The sequence below is a fragment of the Topomyia yanbarensis genome, chromosome 3 (assembly GCF_030247195.1).
Source record: "Topomyia yanbarensis strain Yona2022 chromosome 3, ASM3024719v1, whole genome shotgun sequence".
Taxonomy (NCBI): Eukaryota; Metazoa; Arthropoda; class Insecta; order Diptera; family Culicidae; genus Topomyia; species Topomyia yanbarensis.
This window is the reverse complement of record NC_080672.1, coordinates 76,371,352-76,397,158: the sequence shown is the minus strand read 5'-3', so window position 1 is coordinate 76,397,158 and position 25,807 is coordinate 76,371,352. Positions and strand designations below refer to the sequence as shown.

Here is a 25,807-nt window from a genome sequence, read left to right as displayed (position 1 = left end):
ACCACCGCCGGGTCTCCAAGGGTGGTCTTGGGCTAAACAACGACGCAACCCTCCGTTATTGTGGAGCTGCTTTGTACATGGCATTAGTTAGGTTTCCGACCTCGCCCAGAACGGTTTTTTTTCTCCGATGTTTTTCCGATGGAAAAACGTTTCACTGCGCACAAGCTGTTCTAATAAAAATTCTAATCGCTTTTACGTGCTTATGGCAATAGTGCGGAAAAAAGAAGAAGCTCGAATCACGCACTTTTATCCCTTCCCTTCTATTAGCCACTAATCGACGACACCAAGCGATGGGATGGGAACGTTTATTGTGGGTTTTCATTTCAAGCTGCTTCTGGTTCGGTTTCTAACTGAGTTTTATTACTCTATCATGGAAATCTAATGTTGCTCAAAATTACTTCGACTGTGCTATTTTGTTTCATGAGTTTATTCTGTGCGCTCAAATGCGAAAAGTTTTTCCTCTTGTGCTTCCTAGACGGAATCCATTCCGACTCGTCAACGGAAGAAATCTGATGCTGAGTAAATGCAGTCAGTGGAAAGAGGCGAAATACTGTATTCTCGCCCGACATTAGAGGCACCGCAAGCATAGAACCCCGCGAGATAGCCGATGAACTGGCCTCCTCGTTTTCCGCAACCGCCATGCTCTCCCCCGAGCTTCAGGTCGGAAAAAACCTACTTGAGGCCAGGCCCGTAACATGCCCCCCAGGTTCTTCGCCAGAATGGAACCAGCTCTTCTCCGAATCGGCTCACCGACGTCCTCAGCCAGGGGAAAGGAAAAGCCACCGGAATTGACAACATTGACTACCCACTACTCAGAAGCCTGCCACCATCCGGAAAAAGATCCTTACTCCAAACCCTTACCACCGAATCTGGGAGGGCTGAGAAATCCCTCCTGGATTCGAGGCAAATGGCCCTGATTATCCCGATACCCAAAAGGGTCCAGGGAACTCGCAAAGCCAAATATTTCCGGCTCATCACCTTACTCTACTGTATTGGTAAAACTCTCGAGCGAATGGACAACAGAAGATTAACCAACATTCTGGAACAACGCCTTCCAAAAAGGGAAAAGCATCGGATCGTACCTGTCATCCCTGGGAGAGACACTCGAGCAGCCCAAAAAGGACGGTCTACACACAGACATCGCCGCGCTTGATATAGACAAGGCGTACAATACTGTATGGCGCGAGGGCATACTCTGACAACTGGGGAATTCAATTCTCCATATATCCAACGCTTTCTACAAAACCGCAAATCCCGGGTCGAAATCGGCGCCAGCGAGTCCAGAATGTACATCAAGGAAAAGGTAGTACCCCAGGGCTCTGTCCTGGCGGTCACTCTCTTCCTTATCAGTCTGAACTCGATATTTGCCACTCTTCCCAAAGGGGTATTTATCTTTGTCTACGCCGACAACAAAGTACTAGTTGTGACGGGAAGAACCAAGGGCAGAACTCGCATCAAATTCTCAAGTGGGCAACCGCAGTCGGCTTCCGGCTCTCCATTACCAAAAGTTTCTACACTCACCTCTGTTCTACGTCCCATCGGGAATCGCTCTCGTATTCCTTCGTCGTGCACTGGGTGTTCTCGAGACTTATGGAATCGACGAGTCCTCAACGTTGCAAACAGCCCGGGAAGTGTATACGAACTCCACTGGAGCCCGCCTACTCCTAATCACCCGACTACACCGGATATGGCCCCGGCCGTGGAACGTTCAACTCCCTCCCCCCTCATCGACATCGACACATCCCCACCAAAGACCCTCCAAGCTCCAAGGAGCCCCCGAAATTGCTCGGGGAACTTATAATCAGCTCATACAGCGTCGCTTCCCCAACCATACACGCATCTACACCGACGGAGAAGTGGGAGTCGGAATTAGCAACGGCCAAAACGGCTTTCCTCTCCGGCTTCCGCCTGAATGCTTGGTGTTCTCTGCCAAAGCAGCAGCCATCGCCCAGGTCCAGGCCCAAAAACCCGAGGATTCGTGGTGCTCCACGCACTCCAGAACCACCAATTTCGTCAACACTTCATCCAGGCCATCGAACTCGAAACTGAACCCTTCACTACCATCTGCTGGATCCCCGGACACTGCGGCATACAGGGGAACGTGATTTAAATGATGTTTGCTGTCTAAAATCTTTATATATCGCACTGGTATGCAGTATTCGAGAATATGGAGTTATTCCGTTTCGGCCCCGTATCACATCGTCTCGAACGGGCACAGAAGAGTTTCATCAAGTTTGCCCTTCGTTGATTGCCCTTGGCAAAATTGATTCCTGCTACCTCCATAGCAAACTCCCTACGCTGCGAAATAGGCGAATTTTTCTACAACGACTCTTCACCTTCGACTTTTTACAGCCAACATAGATTTCCCTGCGCTTTTAACTAAGCTTGATTTCAACTTTCTGGGAAGGTCATTCCGGAGAAACACAAAAGCGACATACCGCAGACTCAGGTGATTTGCATTTTAAATGACAAAATATTCGGACTCCTGCGGTAGAAGACAAAAGGTTAAGTTGCCAGGAAACTCTAAGCTTGTTCATATGACCCTATTCCGCGCTTCCCTAATCTTTCTTCGTTCAACACCTTGCTCTTTCTTGAGTACAGTGGCTTTAGATATTGAAAAATGTACTTCACCTTCCAGTCTATTACTAATTAAAAGCCATTACAATAGTTAAAATTGACTTAAGTAGTCGTTAATAAAAAAGGAGCAGAAACATCAAAGCAGATTTTTTCGTTTTCGTTGTTGTTGAACGATTGAAAAACAAAACGAATAACAAATTCTAAAAATGAAAAAAAAGAACATGTAATCCTAAATTAATAAAAACGATAAAGAAAATAGGTAGAAAGAATACGAATATGAAAAAATAAGATGAAGCAGAAGGAAAAGTAAGCAAAAATATGGAAAATGAAAAAAGATATAAGAAGGAACAAAATGAAAATAAAGAAAAAAATATAAATAAGGGAAAACAGTATTAGATTGGAAACAAATAAATAAATGAAGAATAAAGTCCAAAGAAAGAGAAAGGATGAATAACGTTAGTAAGAAAACATAAAATAATTAAAGCGGTAGAAGAAAGAAACAAAGTGAATTGATAAAAATGGGAAAAAAAACTAAACTAAGATCAAAATAAAAACGATAAAAGAAGTATTGAGTACAAAAAAGGAAAGGTGATACAGATAAAAAGTAATGAAAAGATCACTAACTAAAAAAGGAAGAAACAAGAAGGCGAAAATGGAATAGAAATTGTAGGAGTGACAAACAGAATAATAGTAAAGAAGCGAAATGAATAGCATCAAAATAAAAACAAAAACACGACTATGAAAAATAATAAATCAGAAAAGGTAAAAAGTAAAAGGTATAAAGACATGAAACAATAAGAGCACACTAAAATAGGAAATTTAGCGAAAGAAAAAAAAATCCGATGGCAAGTAAATCGAAAAAAAGTAAATAAAAAATAGAGAAACGGTAAACATAACAAAGGAAAACAAAAAAAGAAAATAAGAAAAAAAATGAAAAATGTGAAAAAATATAAAAAGACCAAATATGTAGATGAAATGGGAAAAAGTGAATAAGTACAGGGCAAAGAGATAATCAAGGTGGTGGTAGTGTAAAAGGAGTTGTTTTTGAGCCTTTTGTGAATTTATGTATATGTATATACATTTGAAAATCTCAAAAAAAGTTTGCGTTGAATAATCTCACAACATGGCGGAGTTTAGAGTTATTCAGTGATGCAACTCGCTACTGTACTTAATTAGTAGGAAAGTTCAACTGGTAATTCTTATTCAAAATAATATAATTTCAATTAATATATTTTCTATAAGAACCTATAAAAAATTGGAAATAACTGTGTTGCGGAATATTATAAAAATTCCATATTTCTGGTATAAAATTTTAACTACTTAAAATGGGTCTTCAGTCATATGATAGGTTCATATAGAAAAGAGTTCAACTCTTAAGAGAACAAGCCTTGGTCTTTTTTGTAATTTCTTCGTTATCTGTCACGTTAATTCAAAAGAATCCTAAAAGTTAATTGCTAAGAGAACACAAGAGATCACCACCTGATTAAGGAAAATGGAAATAAAAATAAAGAGACAAATTAAAAGGCATAGAAAAATTCGGAGAAACAGAAAAACGTAAAAAGACAATAAAATGGGAGGAAGAAAAATTTGAAAGAAAATCAAACAGGAAAAGAGAAATGAAAACAAACAATATATACAAATGTAAAAGTATACTAAAAGCACGATAAACAAAAATTAAAAATTAAATCAAGTAGGTTGAAAACTGACAATTGTGAATTGGCTCAATTGTCAATTAATAAAAACGGTTAACACAGAAAAAGTAAAAATTAAAAATGTAAAGGAAATAGAAAAGAATATGAAAAGTGAAAAAGTAAATGAAAAGCATTAAAAGAGAAGGAAGAGTAAACAAGAAAACACAATATCGAAAAAAGAATAAAAACTGTGGGTGGAAAATTCAATACACAACACACAATGACAAACAATCGGTAAATAAACAGAAGCGCAAGAATAAAACTAAAGAAAATAGAAACAAATGAAAGGAAGAAAGAAAAAAAATATGCAAAAATCTGTTCAAAGAAATGAAACGTGTCACGAGATATAACCGAAAATTGTTGAATGAAAATAGGCAATGGAGCAAGGGAAAAGAAAGAAACACCAAAAGTAAAGAAGAAAAAAGACATTAAACAATAGGAAAATTTCATAGCGAATAAGATAGGAGAAGACATAACAAATGTCAAAAGGAAGACAACCGGTCAAAAGAAAACAAATAAAATCGCAAAAAGATGAACCATAAATAAATGTAATCAAAAAATAAGTGGAAAGAAAGGTACAAAATGAAACAGAAAGAGAGCAAAGAAAAGGCAGCAGGTTAAAAGAAAACTAATGATATAGAAAATGCCAAAAACAATAAACAGCAGGAAAAGTGAAGAAAGATAATAACAACAATAATTAAGGAAAGAGAAACAAAAGCAAAAACAACACGAAAATTGGATGGCGAATAGGAAAAATGTCAAAAAGGAAGACAAAAGGTACAAGAAAAACAATTAAAAACGAAAAAAGATTAACGATAAGTAAAGATGATCAAAAAATAAGAAAAAGAAAGAACTTAAAAAAGAAACAAAGGAAATGACAGCAGGTTGAAATAAAACAAATAAAATGAAAAATAAAAAAATAAAGAGTAGAAAAAAGTAAAAATAGAAAAAAATAATAGTACGCACTGAAAAGTTATACTTGTGAAAGAAGGAATCAAAGAAGGACGGACAAAAATACAAGAAAAACAAATACCGTTCTAGATCAAACCGTGAAAAGGAAGTAAAAAATGAAAATAATAAAATCAATGTTAAAAAAATAGGAAAACGTAAAATTAAAAAAAAACACAAAAATAGGAAATAAAATGAGAACAAACAAATAGAAAAAGACATAGGGCAACCAAAAAAAGGATAAATAACAAATCAACGAAGAACAGAATAACCTTAAACATAAAAAATAAAGAAATACAAGAATGCGACAATAGAGCAACGAAAAATAAAATAAAAAATGAAGATTTCCTTGAAATATGTGAAAGAAAAAAGAAAAAAAAATCAAAAAAAATCAAAATGTTTCCATTTTGGAAATAAAATTAAATCAAATTAAATAAAAACAACTGAATACAAAATAATGCAAAAAATTGCTGTATTTTCACGCGATGCAAAAGACAATAACTTTCCAATTCTCGATTTTGTTTCGATTATAGAGGTTTTAACCTTAGGGTCATTCGCCGCTTTTTCAGGCTAGATAAATCTCCAATACTATGTGTGGATTTAAGAATCGTACTCAGGTTAGCTGTGTACATGTAAATCGATTTAACAACTACGCTATGACCGCCCATCCTACTCTAGTATTTTGGACTGCGGCAGAGTGAAAGGCGCCGGTAGTGAAAACCGGTCATTAACATTAAATGTATTTACACCGATTGCCCAAAAACGGTTAGCCAAATTGGTAGTTTGGCGTATTTGAAATAGTAGAAAATTTAAAACGAAAACGATAAAATGAAAGATGAAACTAAAAAAGGAAAAACATGATAGCCAAATTGAAAAAGTACAGCAGTAAAACGGTAAATAAGAAAGAAAAACAGGAAGAGAAAAGAAAACAAAGAAAAAAACGAAGCAGGTAATTGCAATAATGAAAATAATCTAACTCAATTAAACATGGATAACATGGGGAAAACGTAAAGAAGAATAAATAGAAAAGGAAAAGAAAGTAGAAATTGAAAAAAAATAAATAAAAGAATAAATAAGATTCAAGATAAACTAAGAAAAGGTTAAGTACGTTTCTTAATTTATTTGGTATCTTCATTATTAATTCATTTATTCACCTTTTTGTTTTTTCTTTTATTTCCTTTTTCCTTTTCTATCCTTTCTTCTTAATGTTTCCCCATGTTATCCATGTTTAATTAACAAAAGTGGAAATCCGGGAAAAAACATAATATACAGAATAAAATAAATGAGAAAAAATAATGAAAAACGAAGATAAATAAAAAAAAGACTGAAATTGTGGGGAGAAAGTAACTGGAACACGGAAAATGAACAAAGGGAAAAAGAAAATCAAAAAAATACAAAAAGGACAAGGAAAAAATCAAACATGAAAAGAAATAACCTACTTTCAAAATTTTCAGGCTTTCATAAGTCAATTAGAACACAATACTAAAGATCTATTTATCGACAAATTGATGAAAAGTGAAGAAAAAGACTAAGAAAAAGTAAGATATATTTGAAAGAAAATAGAAAGCAGTAGAGAAAAAAATAGGAAAAGGAGAGAAACAATCAGGAAAATAGAAACGAAAAAAGAGAAAAATGAAAGAATCCAGAAAAACGTAGTAATATAATAAGAGAGGTGGAAAAAGTGAAAAAAAAACCACAATAACAAAAAAAAAGAAATAAAAATGATTAAAGAGATTAAAGTGGTCAAAAATGTCTAAAACTGCAAACGAAGAAAAAATTTAAAGAGAAAGGAATTTATCCCTAGGAGGAGTAAAATCAAAAGCGAAACCGAAAAAGTACGAGAGTGACAGGACAAGAGAAAAATAAAGAAAGGCAGAATCGAAAAATGAATTAAAATATGGAAAATGAAATGTGAAAAGAATAAGGGAAATCAGAAAAGTAGCAAGAAAAAACATTAAATGGCAAAATGATAGAAAACCTTAAAGAAATGAAATTGCAAGCAGTTAACAGCTAAAGAAAATAGAGAAATGGAAACAGAAGGTGTAAAACAAAGAAAAATTAAAAAATATTGGGTACAAAATAGAAAAAAAGAAAGAAAAGGGAAACAATTTTTTTATTTCCCTTTTCTTCCTTTTTTTTCTAGAACGAAATAGTGAAATTGAAATACAGAAGAGAAATAAAAATAGGCAACGAAAATGAAAATAAAAATAGGTAAATAGTAAAAAGTGAAAATAAAAAGTAAAACGGCACAAAAACGATTGAAATTTTGAAAAATAAGACGAAAAATGAAGAGAGCAAAATGAGACGAAAATCATACAATGGGCGTAAAAGAGTAAGAAGAATTTAAAAAGGAAAGAGAAAACCGGAGCAGAAAAATATGAAAACGGAGATTAGATTTATGCAAAGGAATACCAAGAACGAAAATGATAAAAACAAAGGATGAAATTGTGAAAATAACTAGAAATGAAAACGGATAAATAAGAGAAGTAGAAACAAATGAATGGCAACACGGAAAATAGAAAAGAGTAAAAAACACAAAGAAGAAAAGAAAAAAAGAGGGTACGAAATGTTCGGGATTAAAAATACAGTTTAAAACGATTTGAATTCAATTTTTGAAATCCATTTGAATACAAAAACAAGACAGAATCGCAGACATGTTCTGAATAATTTCAAGGCCAAATTTGAAGCAACTCTATTTTTTGCAATATTGTGGTATATAAGTAGTTTAAGAACATCTTCAATAGGTAATACGAATACTCTGATAAAAGTGAAATAAATAAACTTTCGAATGAAAAATAAACAAGATGAGTTAAATAAAAAAACGATTTTTGGGTTTAGAATTATTATCATTAGTAACTAGCACAAACTTGGGACTAGGTAAAAGATAAATATAAACAATAATAGACCTTGTGTGAATACCTGGCTGCTCCCGAATGATGCCACGGAAAGCAGCTACCGGAGCTCTGGTTTATGATAAGAAACCGAAACCGAATTTTGTAGCTTGGTAACCAAACACCTGGTACTATGCAAAATTTACTCCCGAAAGAGAAAAAATGGATTAAATAAGATACAAGACAATTCGCTAAAAATTCGACTAGCAGCTGTTCAATTTAAAATAGTTCGTCGATCTGAGTGTAAAATTCGTCGTGGAAAAATAACAGGAAGGAAGAACAATATCGGAATGAAAAAAAATTGATTAAGTTTACCCATTCTTTCAACATCTACATTTCTCGAGGACCACTATGTTACGGTGAACCTCACAAGTGTTCCGCCTCGCGAAGTTGAGATCGACGGTGTCGCCATCGGAAAAAGATTGAAAGGCGAGCATTTGTTAGAGTACTAGATTCGCTATTCTGTAGATCCTTTACTCCGATCATCGAAGACTTCTAAACAATAAGGTACACCATTCATCTCAAATGATAGATCATGCATTCCTATCATCAATCAAAATCGTTTCGGGTAGCTTGCGCCAGGTCAGCTATGCTGTAACGTCTTTTTCAGCAAAGTTCGTCCACATGTGTTTGCCAAAAAAAAACAGATTTCAAACCATCGTTGGCAATACCAAACCAGGCCAAGCCCTGGATGTTGGTAAAATGTCTTTGCATCGCCTCCTACGATGGTTGCTCTAGAATTTAACGCATCACTCACCATATGTGCATCTGTTACAAAATTACATCCTCAGCAGTCGTTGTGTTGATACGCACCTACAAACAGAAAAGAAAAACGGTGATTAGTGGAATTGTGCAAAGAATAAAAAGTGATTAAATGAATTAAAGCCTAATGGCGTCATGCTGTTGGTATAATCAAAGCTCGCAATTATTTTCCCATAAATTGCATTAAAACCTGTCGCTAGGCATCCTGAACAGTGGTATCCCTAACCTAAATCGCAGCTCAGAAAAAATCGTCCCATCTGCCATTACCACGCCTGTCATAACGCAGCAGTAGCAACAGCAGCAGCAGCCATAAGTCAGAGTCAGTCTCACTACTGAACGAGACGTGCTCGTCACACTCAAAGTGATGCCGCTGCCTGGTGGTCCCTTGGTCACCACCCGTATTGCAAATGGCACATATTTTATAGTGAGCATAATTCACTGGGTCGCATGATCATCATCATCATCATCATCATCACCATCATCATCAGCCCGGCAGCTAGCCAACCAACCAACTAACCCACCGCCAGCCGGTAGCAACTCTCAATGTCATCAGCAAAGCAAAAATATGACGGCTGGAGCACAGCAGGGAACAAGTGTCGGTAGCAGCCAACAGCAGTCCCAGCATAACACACAGCGGCACTAGGGCACCAGCAGCAGCAGCAGCAGCATCCCGAACCATAATTGATCTAAATGACTTCTCGGAAATCAGGCGTGCATCTAACAAACTGCAGACACTGGTTCGCGCGCGCGGATATGAGCCGAATACGAACCGGAATAAGTGTGGAACTCTGCACAGTAGCATATGCATGCATAGCGAAAGGGGAAGGGTCACGCTCCACGCGAAGACAAAGAGACATGTTTATGCGAATAAATGTCAACCATCACCCATTAATAACATGTCGCTTTCATATGGTGCTTCAAAATAGATTGAAACAAGAAGAAGGAAAAAAACAGGCGCGGAGACGCCTGGTCGAAAATTTGCACATCCCGCCCTTTTCACTGCGGGACTGACACAGAAACGGCGCGCCGCAGTGCCCTCATTTCTGTTTTGTTGGTCCCCTTCAATTTTGCTTCTCATTCTCAGTCCAGTGAACAAGTTTATTGAATATCATAATTAAACCGTTCAACCAAAATGCAATGTGTTGCATTTCCCGGGCCGAGTCAGTGTCTGCGTAGTTCATCCTCGGTGTTTGTTGTTTGTGTGATATATCGTTTTTAATATCGGCCGGTCTCCGGCCTTTTTTCCCCTTGCTGGCACTAATTCGACGCTGGTACTACATAGGACAGCGCGAAGGAGGGCGGGAGGTATCACTTTCTTTTGAAGTATAAATTTCATTTATGAAATCAATTACAGCCGCTGGTTGTTGTTGCTGTTGTTACCAGCGCGGATGGCGATGACGGCTGATTCGACCAATTTTCTCGCATCAGTTGTGCCTCTATTCAATGTTCATACATTGATAGTGATGAGGACGATGATGACGGTGCAATAATGGTGGAGTCGTTTATCAATTTACAGAAACAAATGAATTAGCGAAATGGAGAGGGGAGCAGATTAAATTGAGTTTTAGAATGAAGTAATAAATATTTAACAACAAATTAGAAGCACTCTTTTGAGGGGAAATGGAGTCTAACAAATTTAATCAGAATTATCGAAACAGCAAACATCATTTTTACTGCCTATGTTGTGTCGTGTGTCCGCGTGAAACGATAAAGAAATATTGCCTGACTTTTCACTATTCAAATAAATTAGTTATGGAATTTACGTTTCGACTTCGTCCCATCAGAATCTGACACTATCTTAGTGGCAGGACTAAGCTAGTGCCCGATTGACACTAGCTTCAAAAAATGGAGACACAATTTGTGTTCCTGAGCAAACCCGTAGTCGAGCCCTTCGATCCCGATCGGACGGTAGATTCAAAAAATCACTTAACCTTCTGCAGATTTTACAGGACGCAACAATGCCCGGTGGGTACCAAAATCACAAGGGTTCATTTAGACAAACTTACAGTTTTGGCGACCAGTCTGTCACGCAGACAAATGAGATTGGTTATAACTTGCATAACTATGAATCAACACTGTGTCAACATGCCGTCTCATGAAGTTGAGATAGACGATGTTGTCAACGGCGATAATTCGAAATGCGAGCATCTGTTGGAGTACGGGGTTGACAGATACATGGACCCTTCAGTGAAGGTATCGACTTATAAGTCATAGTATCCATAGCGAATTATAGAACCAAATCCTGTAATCGCACCGTTTCAGATGACTTTTATCGGTTCAGATTTGCCGACCTACATCCTTTTGACACTAAGGCGATAGTGTCAACCGTTCAAAAGCTATAAGAAAACAATACACATGTGATTCAACTAGGTACTACATTTGATAGTTCTTTTAATTGCAAGTAGAATGGATGTTCAAAGTTGTTGTTAGGCTGTTTATTGATAGCTACTTTCATCATGGAGAAGCTATCAATAACCTAACAACAACATCAAAATTCCTTTTAAAATATGGGATTTCCTAATTTAAATTTTTTAAAGTTTGATTTTTGATTAATGTTTCAAGTTTTTTACCACCTATTCCCAGATGGTTTTGCTGTATAAAGTACGATTATTGAACAATAAGTCCTTTTAAAAAATCGCTCGTAATTCAAAATGATCTGGCTACCAGTGAAAAACATTTTATTCAAATCGATGAAGTTCAAGTTTTATGCTTGTTTCTCGTGGAATGCCGCATACACAACTATGTGTTGGCATGAATATTTTTTATGTTTTTTTTCCATACTATGAATTTCTATAAGATTCATTATAGAAAGCTTCAGACACTATCTTTCCTGATGTTTAGGGACAAAATGTCGAAAGACAAAAGGTGCTTTTTCATGGTAATTTGAGTCGGTTATCTGTCATTCGTCATCAAAGCTACTACTCATCTTCGAGTAGTATTCCCTCAACTTTGAAACCTGCGCTGTTTTTGGTGTAGAACCGAATATGCGCATTGACAATTTCTAAATTTAAAAATAGTCAGGGAAAAGCTATGTTAATTCTTAAGCAATAGATATATTTTATACATTTACTTGGTTATACTTATTTTAACTAATATAATGTTAAACAAACAGTAAATTCTACCATGAACTTAAATTTTATTATAAAAATTTAAAAGATCAAATATAACAATTTTAATTTTTATTGGTATTTGTCCTTCTTTATAACGTGAGCTGTTCGTTATACACTGATTGGTCTGCTAATTATATTCCTTTCTCATTGATGATTTGCGATTTGGGTTACAACTCATAATATTTGGACCGCCTGTCGCAAGCAATTCTACAGAAAATACTACTGAAATATCCAATAGCCTAAATTTTTCTCGAATGTACCGGACACAAAATATGTTTAGAAAAACTGGTGGAACTGCTGCAGCTAGAGGGATTGCCATCAGCAGCACTTACTTTGCACGCAAAGACATTCGTAAGCACACCTGGATGCACCCGAATAACGAAACTTGCATTCAAATAGACCATGTCCTGGTAGACGGCCGACACTTCTCGGATGTTATAGATGTGAGGATCTTCAGAGGACCAAGCATCGACTCTGATCACTATCTCGTTGTCAGTAAGATTCGAGCACGGTTATCAATCGTAGCGAACTCAATAACTCAGCGACCGTTGCGTTTCAATATCCAGCGCTTCTCAGCAGAAGGTGTGACGGACGAGTACCGCCAGATACTGGATAATGGGAATCAACGTAGACGAAAACCTCAACAATCTGTAGGAGTCAATACACGGAGCGGTGAGCACAGCAACGCGAGAAGTAAAAGGTACTGCTCAAATACGACCCAGAAACGGTTGGTTCGATGAGGAGTGCCAAAAAGTGACGAATGAGAAAAATGCTGCCAGAAGCCGGATGTTAGTGTCTGGTACCCGGCAGAACAGAGAGCGGTATAAGGAAGCAAGAGGAGCCGAAAAAAGAATTTACCGCAGAAAGAAAAAGCAGTATGAGGAGAACGTCATTACTGAGGTGCAAAACAGTATGGAACAAAAAGATATGCAGAAATTTTATGAAACTGTCAATGGCGTAGGGAGAAAAACACCGCCGTCTCCCGCCATGTGCAATGACCGTGAAGGCAACTTGCTGACAGATAAAACTATGGTAGCAGCCAAGTGGAGAGAGCACTTCAAGACATGGTTGAATGGAAAGAATTTTAGCGCGTCAACGAACAGAATAAGGATAAGTGACGATGTGAAAAAGGCAATCAAAGAGCTGAAAAACTGTAAGGCTGCTGGAAAAGACGAGCTCCCGGCCGAACTTTTCAAACACGGTAGTGAGCAGCTGCATTTGAAGGTATGGGAAGAAGACGAACTACCTGCTGACTGGCTATAGGGCCTCATTTGTCCCTTATACAAAAAGGGACACAGACTGGAGTTCGCCAATTATCGAGGAATATCGCTCCTCAATTCGGCGTACAAAATTATGTCACGTATTCTGTTCAACAGATTGAGGCCGTTGGAGGAGTCTTTCGTCGGCGAATACCAAGGTGGTTTTCGTGAAGGCCGATCAACAACGGATCAAATGTTTACCCTGCGACAGATCCTAGATAAATTCCGGGAACGCAACTTGCAGACACACCATCTGTTTATTGATTTCAAAGCGGCGTACGATTCAGTGAAAAGAAACGAGTTATGGCAGATAACGGTAGAACATGGTCTTCCGACGAAACTGATTAGGCTGATTCGTGCAACGCTGGATGGATCGAAATCAAGTGTTGGGGTTGCGGATGAGATTTCGACGTCCTTCGTAACCTTAGACGGATTGAAGCAGGGTGATGCGCTGTCAAACTTGTTGTTCAACATTGCTCTTGAAGGTGCCATCAGGAGAGCAGGCGTGCAAAGGAACGGTACCATCGTCAGTCGGTCACATATGCTCCTAGGATTTGCGGACGATATTGATATCATTGGAATCGACCGCCGAGCCGTGGAAAAGGTATTCGTGCCTTTTAAAAGGGAGACAGCAAGAATTGGTCTCACATTCAACACCAGCAAGACGAAGTACATGATAGATGGAAGAATACGTGGGTGCAATAGTGATGTTGGTGGTGAAGTGGTGTTAGGTGGTGATAAATTTGAAGTAGTGGAAGAATTTGAGTACCTTGGAACTCTAGTGACGTGCGATAATGATGTTACCCGCGAGGTGAAAAGGCGTCTTGCAGCTGCAAATAGGACTTTTTTACGGACTTCGTAGCCAGCTGAAGTCCCGTAGTTTGCAGACGAAGACAAAATTCGCGTTGTACAAGACATTGATAGTTCCGGTTGCCTTGTAGGCCATGAAACGTGGACGTTAAAGAATGTTGATCGTAGAGCGTTCGGTATCTTCGAACGTAAGGTGCTGCGAACAATACTCGGCGGTAAAGAAGAAAATGGCATCTGGCGGCGTCGCATGAATCACGAGTTATACCAAGTATATAAAGCAGTGGATATTGTCAAGCTAATAAAAAAACGGCAGGCTGCGGTGGGCTGGTCATGTGGCACGAATGCCGGAAGAACGACAGACGAAGATAATATTCAGTAGAGAACCGGGAAGAGGCTGACGACTCCGTGGCAGGCCGCGTACACGATGGCTGTTTGCAGTGGAAGAAGACCTAAAAGCACCCAATATCCAGGGTGACTGGAAGAGAATGGCCCAGGACCGGGTTCAGTGGAGGAGAATTCTTCACTCGGCGTAGATTCAACGAAGCGAATTGTTGCCCATCAAGTATCAAGTAAAGAACTGCTTTAAAGTTGACCGCATAGCCAGCAGTGTAACCGCACAACCGAGGCCAAGGAGTCGAAGCAGCACCAAGCCGCTGAGGATCCCCTGGATGAGGTGACCGCCGAACTGCCCTCGGAAGTGGCGGCCCCTTGCAAGCAAACCTATGATCGACTCGTTCACCCGATTTACTCAACCACAGGTACTATAAATTAGTTTGGGTGCAACTGAGCGGAGTGTCGTTGGACGGCATACGAAGTAAAGCGTTGTAACGCGTCCACATTAGGCGGCAGTATTGATTTATTTATTTTGCATTTATATATTTATATATTTATATATTTATATATTTATATATTTATATATTTATATATTTATATATTTATATATTTATATATTTATATATTTATATATTTATATATTAATTAATGAGGAATTCCACGAAGATCCGTCCGAAAATTTTTAAAATCGTGACCGACCATCTTAGATTCCAACGAAACTTTACACGTTTCACCGTCATGCAAGACTAAATATTTTCTACAGGTAATAAGATTATTTTGACTCAACAGCAACTTTTCAAAAGGGCGTAAACGTTTCTACGCGTATGAATTTCAAAAATTGTTTGTTAAATTACTGTATTTTATACAGCAAAATTATCTGAGAACGAGTTACAGGGAATGACTACTTCTGTCTAAAAAAAATATACACTGAAAAAAATGTTGTGTCATTTTTCAAAAAAACAAAAATTTACGATAAAAATTTGCGAAAAAACCCATTTTTTTTAATTTTTTTATATTTTGTTACCAAAAACCTAAAGAGAAAAAAAACATTTTGAATGTGATTGCATGATGGAGAAAAAATCGGTAAAAAAGTTTTCCTAACAATAACTTCGTACATGTTTTTAAATTTCATACTAATAGACATACAAAATTGTAATTCTATTACAGAATATAATTCTAAGCACCATTTAAAATCAAAATGCATTTAACAAAAATCTTCCAAAATGCGATAGTTTTCGAGATATTTGAAATTTTGCTCCTTCAAAAACAATTAATTCGTGTAATTATGCTCTTTTTAAAAGTTATTCGCGTTACCCCATCAAAAAATGTCAAAAATTTAATGTTTATCGTTTTAAAGACGTAAAAGCAACTTTTTTAGTGTATTTGGATCCTGGAGAAGCTTTCAATAAAAAAGTTTTCCTAACAACAACTTTTGACATTTTTTTATAATTCTTACTATTTGCAGTCAAAAATACAATTTTCTTTTTGAATATGCTTTTAAACGCCATTTTAAATCGAAATTCTTTTAACAAAAATTTTCTAAAATGTGGTAGTTCTCGAGATATTTTAACTTTTGTTTTAACAACACAATTATTTTGTTTTATTACGACCTTTTCATAAGTTACTCGCGTTTCTCCATCAACAATGATAGGTTTTTCAAAAGGCCCGTAAACTTTGCTGCAACTTTCTCTTTGACATCAAGGCGATCTTGTGAAACATTTTAAAGTTACACCTGCAAAGATTCGTTCGAATCGACGATGGTCATATTTTGCGGTCGGCCAGTTTCTCATGGAACCCCTCTATATTCATTCATTCATTTATTTATTCCAATGCACATTTATTCTTCTCCTTTAAAATGAGAAAGTAACTATGATTGGTATGCGACATTTTTAATTCTATTTATAATATTGCTAAACAAATTTACAGAGAAAAAGATGATTCTAAATATATTATAAACCATTTTTCTATGCATAAATAATATTTTCCAAAATACGAATTCACCATTGTTTGAACACTGCCCATCCTTTAAAATTTAACTTATGAATATATTAGCTATCATATTCGATTTTTCGTTCCTTGAAAAGTTTTTTTTTCAAAAAAATGAAAGCATAAAAATTTTGACTTCAAATTTATCGGACTTTTGTCTTAGATAGATATATTTGTTTTTTCGGCCTTTTGTCTTTCGACCTTGCAACCTTTGGTCTCTTCGGTCTTTTGTCTTTCGACCTATTGTCATAGATTCCTATCCTGATGCTATTGTTATTGTTATTCATTAAATTAATTAATTTGTATTTTTGCCTTTCTCCTATACTGCCGTCATACGCATAACAGTCCCACTTACATAGGAAACCCAATAGCAAATGGGACTGTTATGCGGATCACGGCAGTATAGAAAGGCTATGCAATCACTCTGAAAACCGACTTTTTAACCGAGGCCCGGAGGGCTGAGTCTCTTATACCATTCGATTCAGTTCGTCGAATTAAGCAAATGTCTGTGCGTGTGTATGTATGTATGTGATCAAAAATAAGAACTACGGTTACTCAGCAATAGCTGAACCGATTTTTTCAAACTCTCAAGTCACAAATGAAAGGAACAACGTTCCCATAGGCTGCTATTGAATTTAATTTAAGTCCGACTTCCGGTTTCGGAGTTACAGGTTGAAGAGTGGGGTCGCGCATGAAATTCCCATATAAAATCTGAATCAGCAATGATGCAAAACTTCATAAAATGTGTTCGAAAATGTTTGTATTTATAGTTACAGCTCACGGATGCCCAATCAAATCCATGTTGACCACATTGGACAACTTCGGCGGAACCGGAAGCTTCGGGAAAGTGGTTATGTTATGTCCTGAGTTGAATTCACATCTGCTTCTCAGAAATGTCTGACTCGATTTTCACAAAATCAGTCTCAAATGCAAGCTAGAATATTCCTATTGAATGGTATTAAATTTCCTGTGAATCGGAGTTTTGGTTTCTGTGTTACGGGTTGAAGTATGCGGCCACATGCGAAATTTCCATATAAACCGGTAATCAATATATGTATAAACGATGCAAAAATAATTAAAATGAGTTACAAATTGCTTGAAATTGTTCGCCGACACTTTTATACCATTCGACTCACTTCGTTGAGTTCGGAAAACGGTTGAGTTTGGTGTGTATTCGTATTCGGAAACGTTGAGTTCGGTGTGCATTCATATGAGTGTATGTCTGAGTGTGACCAACAATTGCGCATCGGTTACTCGGAGATGACCGAACCGATTTTCTCAAAACAGGTCTCAAATGGAATGTATAATATGCAGTTTGATGTAGTATCGCCCCCACTTACCCTAACACTTCCACCTTTCATCAACCCCCTCTCCCATTGGCCACCCTCGCAACCGTATTTTAGCATTGCAAAAAACACTGATTTTTGAAATCTCAAAAGTCTCCTATTGTGACAAATAGCAAAGTAAACTCAGAGGCCAAATTTCATATCATTTGGACAATTTTAGACCCCCGCCCACTTTGCTTGAAATTTTGACATTGGTTTGGGAAAATACAGTGTGTCCCACATTTATACGATCACCCTAATTTCTCAGAATAACTTTTTTTGTATTCAAACAAACTGCACCCATTTTTTAGCGTTTGTTTTGAAGCTTAATCAACGGTGTTTCTCGAAATTTAGAAGCCCTGGTGCGTTTTGTTCGTTTGTTATGGTAACTTAAGTAAAAAAGTGATGTCCCATATTTATAAGTTCACCTTATTTTTTGCCTTTCTCATATAGAAAGGTAATGCAATCTATTTGAACATCGTTAACCTAATCACGGTCTATCCCCCCATCACACACCATAATTCCCTAAACCCACCTTCCCTCATCAATTAAACCACCCCCCCCCCCACCTCGAAGAAAATTTCCTAGTTCCTCCTAAATATACTTCCCTAGTACGTCTGTGAAACCAGTGAAAATTTTGGTTTGAAATGATTTTGAGTTTGAAAACTACTTCAAAATTGAAACTTATTTAAAATTAGTTAACAAGTTTAAACTTTTTGGCGGGGTCCCCGAGCCCTCCTCCTGGGTCCGCTGCTGCGCTCAAGTGTTTCAGCTAAGACAGTTCGTGGCTGTCGATCCATTGTATGTATGTGCAAATCGTACTGAATATGTAATGGACATTTCCACCATTATATTGAACATAACCAGCCATGAAATCGTACACGTAAAAACCAGTCATAAATTCATGAACAAAAGGTCACAATTTCTTGAACTGATTTGTTGATCGCGTGTTCTGCGGTTAGTTCTACCTCAGGGATTGACTCCCCATAGAGCTCCAAGGTTACGTGGTCGGCAAAGCCGACGATCTTGACCCCAGGAGGGAACTTCAGTCTCAGAATCCCGTCATACATGAGGTTCCATAATACCGGGCCTAGGATCGAGCCCTGCGGGACTCCGGCGGTAATAGGAACCCTTTTCTGACCGGTATCGGTTTCGTATAGCAGTACGCGGTTCTGGAAGTAACTTTGCAGGATCCGGTACACACCTTCCGGTAGGTTAAGCCGGTGTAACGAGAGCGCGATGGCATCCCAGCTTGCGCTGATGAATGCGTTCTTCACGTCAAGTTTCACTAACGCACAGTATCGAATGCCTCGCCTTTTCCGTTGGATCGCTATATCGGCAGTATTTATCACTGAGTTGAGAGCGTCCACTGTGGACTTACCCTTCCAAAAGCCAAACTGGTTGCTTGACAGACCGTCCGTACCTTCCGCGAACGGGGTTAGCCTGTTGAGGATGATCCTCTCAAGCAGTTTGCCAGTCGTGTCGATCAGACAGATTGGTCTGTACACCGATGGGTCGCCTGGCGGCTTCCCGGGCTTCGGCAACAGCACCAATTTCTGCCTTTTCCATCTATCGGGGAAGCGGCACTCGTCAAGGCATCTCTGCATAGCTAGCCTGAACATGTTCGGGTTCGCTTTGATCGTTGGCTTGAGAGCGCTGTTTGGAACTCCATCTGGCCCTGGAGCTTTGTTCATTGCTAGGGAATTAGCCACTGCGAGTAGTTCTTCATTCGTCACCGGAGCCCCCATTTCGGCCGCGCCTACACTGTCTCGTGGTGTAGGTGGCCAGGGGCTTGTGGTTCGAGATGGGAAGAGTACTTCGATAATCGTCGCCAACCGGTCCGGAGACCGTTCTGGGGGTGGAGAGCCTCCTTTGGTCTTGGCCATCACGATTCTGTAGGCGCCACCCCACGGATTCGCGTTGGCACTCTCACACAGGTTGGCGAAACACGCTCTCTTGCTGCTTTTAATGGCCTTGTTGAGGGCCAATTTCGCAGCTCGAAGCACTTCACGGCGGTTCTCTCTTGCATCCTCGGTGCGAGCTCTTTGCATCCTACGTCTAGCTCTGAGGCAGGCTGATCATAGAGCTGCAATCTCGGCACTCCACCAGCATACCGGGCATCTGACGTTTCTTGGCAGGGTTTTTCTCGGCATAGTGGCGTCGCACGCGCGTGATAGTACAGCTACCAGCGCATCCCCGCTTAGACTGTCGGTGTTGGCCTCCAGTCCCAGGGCCGCGGTGAAAGCTTCGATGTCGTAGTGATTGGAATTGCTAAATGATCGCTATGGGTGTAGCCCTCATCTACCCTCCATTCCATGCCTGGAACCAGACGCGGGCTGGCAAACCTTACGTCAATCCATGCCTCCACCCCGTTTCACCGTTTTTTGGAGCTAGCGTTAATCCAGCACTAGCTTAGCCACTAAGTTAGTATCGGATTTTGTTGAGACGAAGTCGAAACGCTATTTCCATAATTAATTTTGTCTGTGAATATTTTAGCACAGACAAAATTAATTATTTATTTTTTTTAAATTATTGGTGAATCGGTTTGGAGATTTTCTGTTATATGTTACATACAATTTGAAAAATAGAGACATATCCTGAGTAAATTAAAAAGGTCATGAATATTGTCCGTGCCAATGGGAACCCATCGAAATACCATAAAATGATATCAAATAAACCATAAATATACCAAAATATAGCTTTTATATAGGATCTACCGGACCATAGCGATGATATTGTCATGGGTGAATTTGGACCATGAGCATAGTCCCATTATGGGTTTTCCGTTTGCTCAGGATTGAAAAATGGTCGCAGCAAATTTGGTTATTATATTAAAACTATGTCCCCTTTCCATAACCCTACCTAGACATGCCTATAAGTGCAATGGTGTATGAGTCGCATTCCTACAGGACTCAAATAGACCGACGAGTTTTGAAGTGATTGCAAATCTTTGCTCATATATGTAAGAAAATTCAAAAGCAATGATAAACTTTTTAAATGACCCATAAAACTTCCTACTATAATTTGCTACATGCTCAACGGATAGCAGGATGCAAACGAACGAACACTCTTCGTTCGGCTATTATAACTTACAAAACGGTACCCACTGCCAAGCCCCAAACAAGACCGGAGACTTACCGAACTGCTCACAATTTGCCCAGCAGCAGCAGCAGCAGCGAGCTCGTTTGTCAGTCCGCTCAAACGTGCAGTACTTCTTCACAACATCAGCGTGTGTAACAAAGAAGTATGTACAAACAACTTTTAACAAGCTTTTATCTCCCCAATCACCAGTTTGCTGGGGATCTTTTTTTTTCGGCGGCTCCTAGTTGCAGTAGCATTCCAACCAAACTGGGAGACTGATTCGAGGGGGGAATTGTATACATACACACTGAATGGCATGGATCTTGGTCCTGGTGGCGTGGTCGGGCAAAGGGTGAACAGTTCGTGTCATAACTATCTTCCGCCCATGAACTGTATGTGTAGCTACATGTTTAAGTTCGGTGTCATCTACCCGCACAAATAAACGGCGGCGGAGGAAAAGTTTGTCTTGATTTTTCCTCCTTTCGTAAATCGCGTGTACCCTTTCGCTACTGTCCGGGTGGATGCAGCGGTGGATGTGGTGCGGAGGCTTCTTTTGTGACAGTTAAACGTAAGCTTAGATGTGCCCGACTACACCCACAGCACAACACAGTGAAGCCCGGTTTCGTGTAAACTCCTCGTAGAGACGACTGCACGGGGAAGATATGTACGATTGATGTTCCGTAACAGTGGGGGCACGAAGACGAAGGCGAAGGAGAACCTTTAATGATGCAACCACATGTGCTGAACGCGGCGATGGTAAACCAGACCGACCGTGATCACAATTGGAGCTGGAAGGTCGTGGGAGTAGGACCCGGGGCAAAGTTCAAACTCGGTGAATGTTAATTGTAATGTTAATTCGGGTAATCGTTTCACTACAGCTTTTCCATTTCGGTAGATGAAACTAGTTTGCGATGGGTTCGCGGAGGTTCAAAATGGTTACTACTCGGGTAACTGAGACGAAGAAAGGTGTAAGAGCAAGGTACAATGGAAGCACAGGAAAATTTATCGACTAGATCATCAAGAACACGTCACAAGTAGCAGTAAAATACATATTTGTCGATGCAAGTTAAGTGATAGGAATTGTTATAGTTTGTTTGTTCGATTCGCAAAAATCGCGTTAAAATGAAATTAAACTTCTGGAATTTTCAACATATTAGAAAATGTGAGAGTTGTACGGGTTTCCCGAATAAATTGGATTGTTGCGCATCTGTGGTAATAGCGGGTAACAATTATAAATTATAATACTATAGATCGATACGGTAGAAGAGCCCGGGACAAGTCGGACAGGCCAGGATTTTATTTCGGGGAGGGCTTGAAACTTGTTGCATAAAGGTATTAATTCTGGTGACTTGTGATAGTCACTGGAAACTGAATGATTTTTGAAAAAAAACTTAGTGAAAACAGTTCCAAAACTAAGGCAATAGACAATATGTTATCTCATACAAGGAAGGCTATAGTAAATCGACGAATTATTGGTTTTGAATTTGATTTTTATTATTAATTTACAAACGTCGTCTTGGTGGATGCCCCCATCATGCAACTTGGAGCCAAATAATTGAAGCTGTCCCGCGCAGATTCATACGGTATGCGACACACCAATTGCCTTGGAACGATCCGCTTAACCTGCCACCATACGAAGACCGTTATCGATTATTAGGACTATACTACCCATGATCGCATAGTTGTTCCGTTTTCTATGGGATTTCCTATCTTTACGGGACTGATATGCGATCATGGGCAGTATACACTTTAGAAGATCGTAGACACGCATCGCAAGCTATCTTCGTGTCTACGCTTCTTCTAGCTGAATAAGATGTTCCCGATCTACTTCCAGAAATTAGCAACTACGCACCAACTCCTGTCCTCCGACTCCGGAGAAACGATTCAACTCCTTTTTAACTCAAATTCATAACATTTTCAATTTTAATGATAATACTTCAAATACTATTTTCGGCAATATTATCAAACAAGTGAAAACAACTAATTATGTATCTATTTAAAGATTCAGATTTTTCACTGATCCTATTTTTATGAAATTAATACCTTTTATATCATTAGACAGGCTGATTTTTCCAGGCAATTCTTCTACTAGATCCTTGAAACTACGGCAACAGGCAGACCAATAATTTGGCGTGTTAACAGGTAAAATGTGTACAAAAAAAACTAATGATTTCTCTAAAAAGCATAAATAGGATCTTCAGTTCTATTAACTTACAACCTCCTTTATCTTCTAATTTACGTAAATTTTGTTAAATGTAACATTGATAACATCACTAAATCACTAAAACAACTAGAAACTATAAATCTGGACGAGCTCATTAAATTTAACATAACACTTGCTTCCAACAAATCAAAGAGAACACATCGCACTTGCTTCTCCTGTGTCGAAGAGACTTTCTTTTAGACTTCTCTGTTTTTAAATTACTACCATTTACACGATTCCTGTGATTTTTTTTATAAAACTGCTTAATGATTGGCTTTCTAAGTCTTGTATATATAAATCAAATGACTTGGTTTTGAATTATCCGACGTTTCGGCCGTTTTTGGCGGCCTTCTTCAAGGAAAATATCTGTCTGTTGCTTTTTTTAGCGACAGACAGATATTTTCCTTGAAAAGGGCCGCCAAAAACTGCCGAAACGTCGGATAATTCAAAACCAAGTCGTTTGATTTATATATATATATATATATATATATATATATATATATATATATATATATATATATATATATATATATATATATATATATATATATATATATATATATATATATATATATATATATATATATATATATATATATATATATATATATATATATATATATATATATATATATATATATATATATACAAGACTTAGAAAGCCAACTGAGTATTTTTGCTTTTATAATAGCTGGACCCAGAAGTCTCAAAGGATCGAAAAAACTAGATGTTTGAGAAAGGACGATTCGTTTCGTATAACTTTCACACTTGCCAAACTTTGGGAGCTTGTAGAGGATTGAATCGGACGAAGGTTCCCAGAGTAAACCTAGGGTTTTAATTGGAGCATCGGAGTCGAATTCGACGAGAGTTTTTGTTTCTCTACACTCCTCGGGGATAGAGTTGAGTATTTCTCGATGATTCGAGGACATCTTACGAAGTTGCATCCCAGCATTCCCAAAGATCTGCTGTAACTGATTGCAAAGGATCTTTAGCTCTTCCAAATCGTCGCGACCCGTGAGCAAATCGTCCATATATAGATCCTTCTGGATAACCGATGCTGCCAGAGGATAATGTTCATTTTCATCCTCTGCGAGCTGCTGCAATACTCGGGTAGCGAGGAACGGGGCAGAATTTGAATACGTTTTCAGCGAATCCGACCGCTTTTCTCGCCAAAAGATTCGTTGAAGCGGCTGATCTGCTGGATGTACGAGAATCTGGCGGTACATTTTTGCGATGTCCCCAGTGATTACGAAAGCATGTATACGGAAGCGTAGAGCGATGGACAACAGCGAATCTTGGATGATGGGCCCAGCAAATAAAACGTCGTTCAGCGAAAGTCCAGAGCAGCTCTTACAGGAGGCATCGAAGACAGTTCGAAGTTTTGTGGTGGTGCTTTCAGGCCGAATGATTGCATGATGCGGCAGGTAGTATCGCGGGAGATCGTGATTTTCGGCTGCCATTTCTTCCGATGTAACTTCCCGCATGTGGCCTAAGCTCAGATACTCGTGAATAAATTCCTCGTACTGTGTCCGAAATGCAGGATTCGCGTCAAGATTCCGTTCAAGGGCTAAAAATCGACGCTGTGCGTTGAAGCGATTGTCTCGTAGACGAGGTAAGAGCTCATGCTTCATTGGAAGGCGAACAACATATCTACCCTGCTCATTGCGAGTCACATTATTTATGAAATGGCGTTCGCACTGCTTCTCTGTGGGAGACCAGCTAGAATTCGCAGAACATTGGTCCAATTCCCAAAATCGTGTCACCAATTTCTCGAGACGTTGGTTGTGAGTCAGGTGAAAACTATGATGCTCTGGAGTGCTGGATTGTCGATCCGAACATTCTCCAGAAACAATCCAGCCTAGTATCGTATTTTGAAGGAGCGGCAGGTGATGTTGGATCGGCCAAAGTTATCCAACTAGGGATATCCCATTCAACCGTAGATATTGCTTGTACCGGTTGCTCGGATGAAATCGTCGAAAGAATCAGGAACTTCATATTTTTGGAAAATTCCGATACCCGGGAGGTAATTGTGGTTTAACTGCCTTCGAAATTGATGTCACAATTTGACCCACGCCGCCAAGGTTGACGTGTTCTGGTAAAAGAGGCAGTTTCAGCTTCTTATGGAATGATTCCGTCATGAGATTGAACTGCGAACAACTATCCAGTAAGACTCGAGCAATGACCTTCGCTCCGTTACAGTCGTCGAGGTAGATCTGTGCAGTAGACAGCAAAACAGTTTCGCTGGGAAGCTTCGTCGAGTGAGCCGCGAGACCGGAGGGTGGGTTCGTATGTGACTGAGACGAAGGCATCGAGGATATAACTGGCTCCAATACAGACTGATTGGTTGCTACCAATGTTGTGTACGAATTTGGCGAGATGGTGCTGGGTTGCGTTGTGAAATTTTGAGCGGAATCAGCTTGACCAGTGAAAGTGGATGTTATAGAGCTGTTGGTCTGATCAATAGGTTCCAGCGGCGGTAGATGAATGAGTGTGTGATGACGTTTTTTACATTTGCGACACCCATCTGAAGAACAGTCCTTGCAACCATGATTTGACGTTTTCATGCAATTCAAGCATAGGTGATGTTGCTTCACGAATTCGAACCGCTGCCTGGGCGAAAGCTTGCGGAATTTGTAGCACTGATGCAGATGGTGGTCCCCTCCGCATTGTAAACATTTTCGTGTAACCGTTGATTCGTTTGCTGACGATTGTGCGACATGCAGAGTCGAGAAATTAGGTTGAGGCTTTAATTTTGTATCACGAGAGCGAAGTTGGGTGGTAGGAGCAATAGCTTGCAGAACTCGTGCGTGGCCCTGCAGAAAAGTAACCAT

The 25,807-nt window shown here is 38.9% G+C and overlaps 2 protein-coding genes across 3 annotated transcripts in view; both read right to left on the bottom strand.

The window, feature by feature from the left end:
• The window catches only part of LOC131690732 (roundabout homolog 2-like), an 834,482-nt gene that overhangs the window by 706,128 nt on the left and 102,547 nt on the right, over window positions 1-25,807 (bottom strand). The window lies entirely within an intron of this gene.
• LOC131687009 (uncharacterized) lies at window positions 1,841-25,807 on the bottom strand. Its single transcript, XM_058971045.1, has 3 exons — window positions 24,993-25,807; window positions 23,749-24,695; window positions 1,841-2,082 (listed from the first exon to the last, which is right to left on the bottom strand). Exons 1-3 carry the CDS (start codon window positions 25,805-25,807, stop codon window positions 1,841-1,843), a joined length of 2,004 nt encoding a protein of 667 aa, XP_058827028.1.

What these genes read in the sequence shown, in the direction of transcription:
- LOC131687009 (XM_058971045.1), bottom strand. Translation starts at nt 25,807, where the DNA reads ATGGTTACTTTTCTGCAGGGCCACGCACGAGTTCTGCAAGCTATTGCT. An exon ending in AAACCACAATTACCTCCCGG is followed by an intron (nt 24,696 to 24,992) that starts GTATCGGAATTT and finishes TGCGAATTCTAG; the next exon opens with CTGGTCTCCCACAGAGAAGC. An exon ending in CTACAAGCTCCCAAAGTTTG is followed by an intron (nt 2,083 to 23,748) that starts GCAAGTGTGAAA and finishes TGTATGCCGCAG; the next exon opens with TGTCCGGGGATCCAGCAGAT.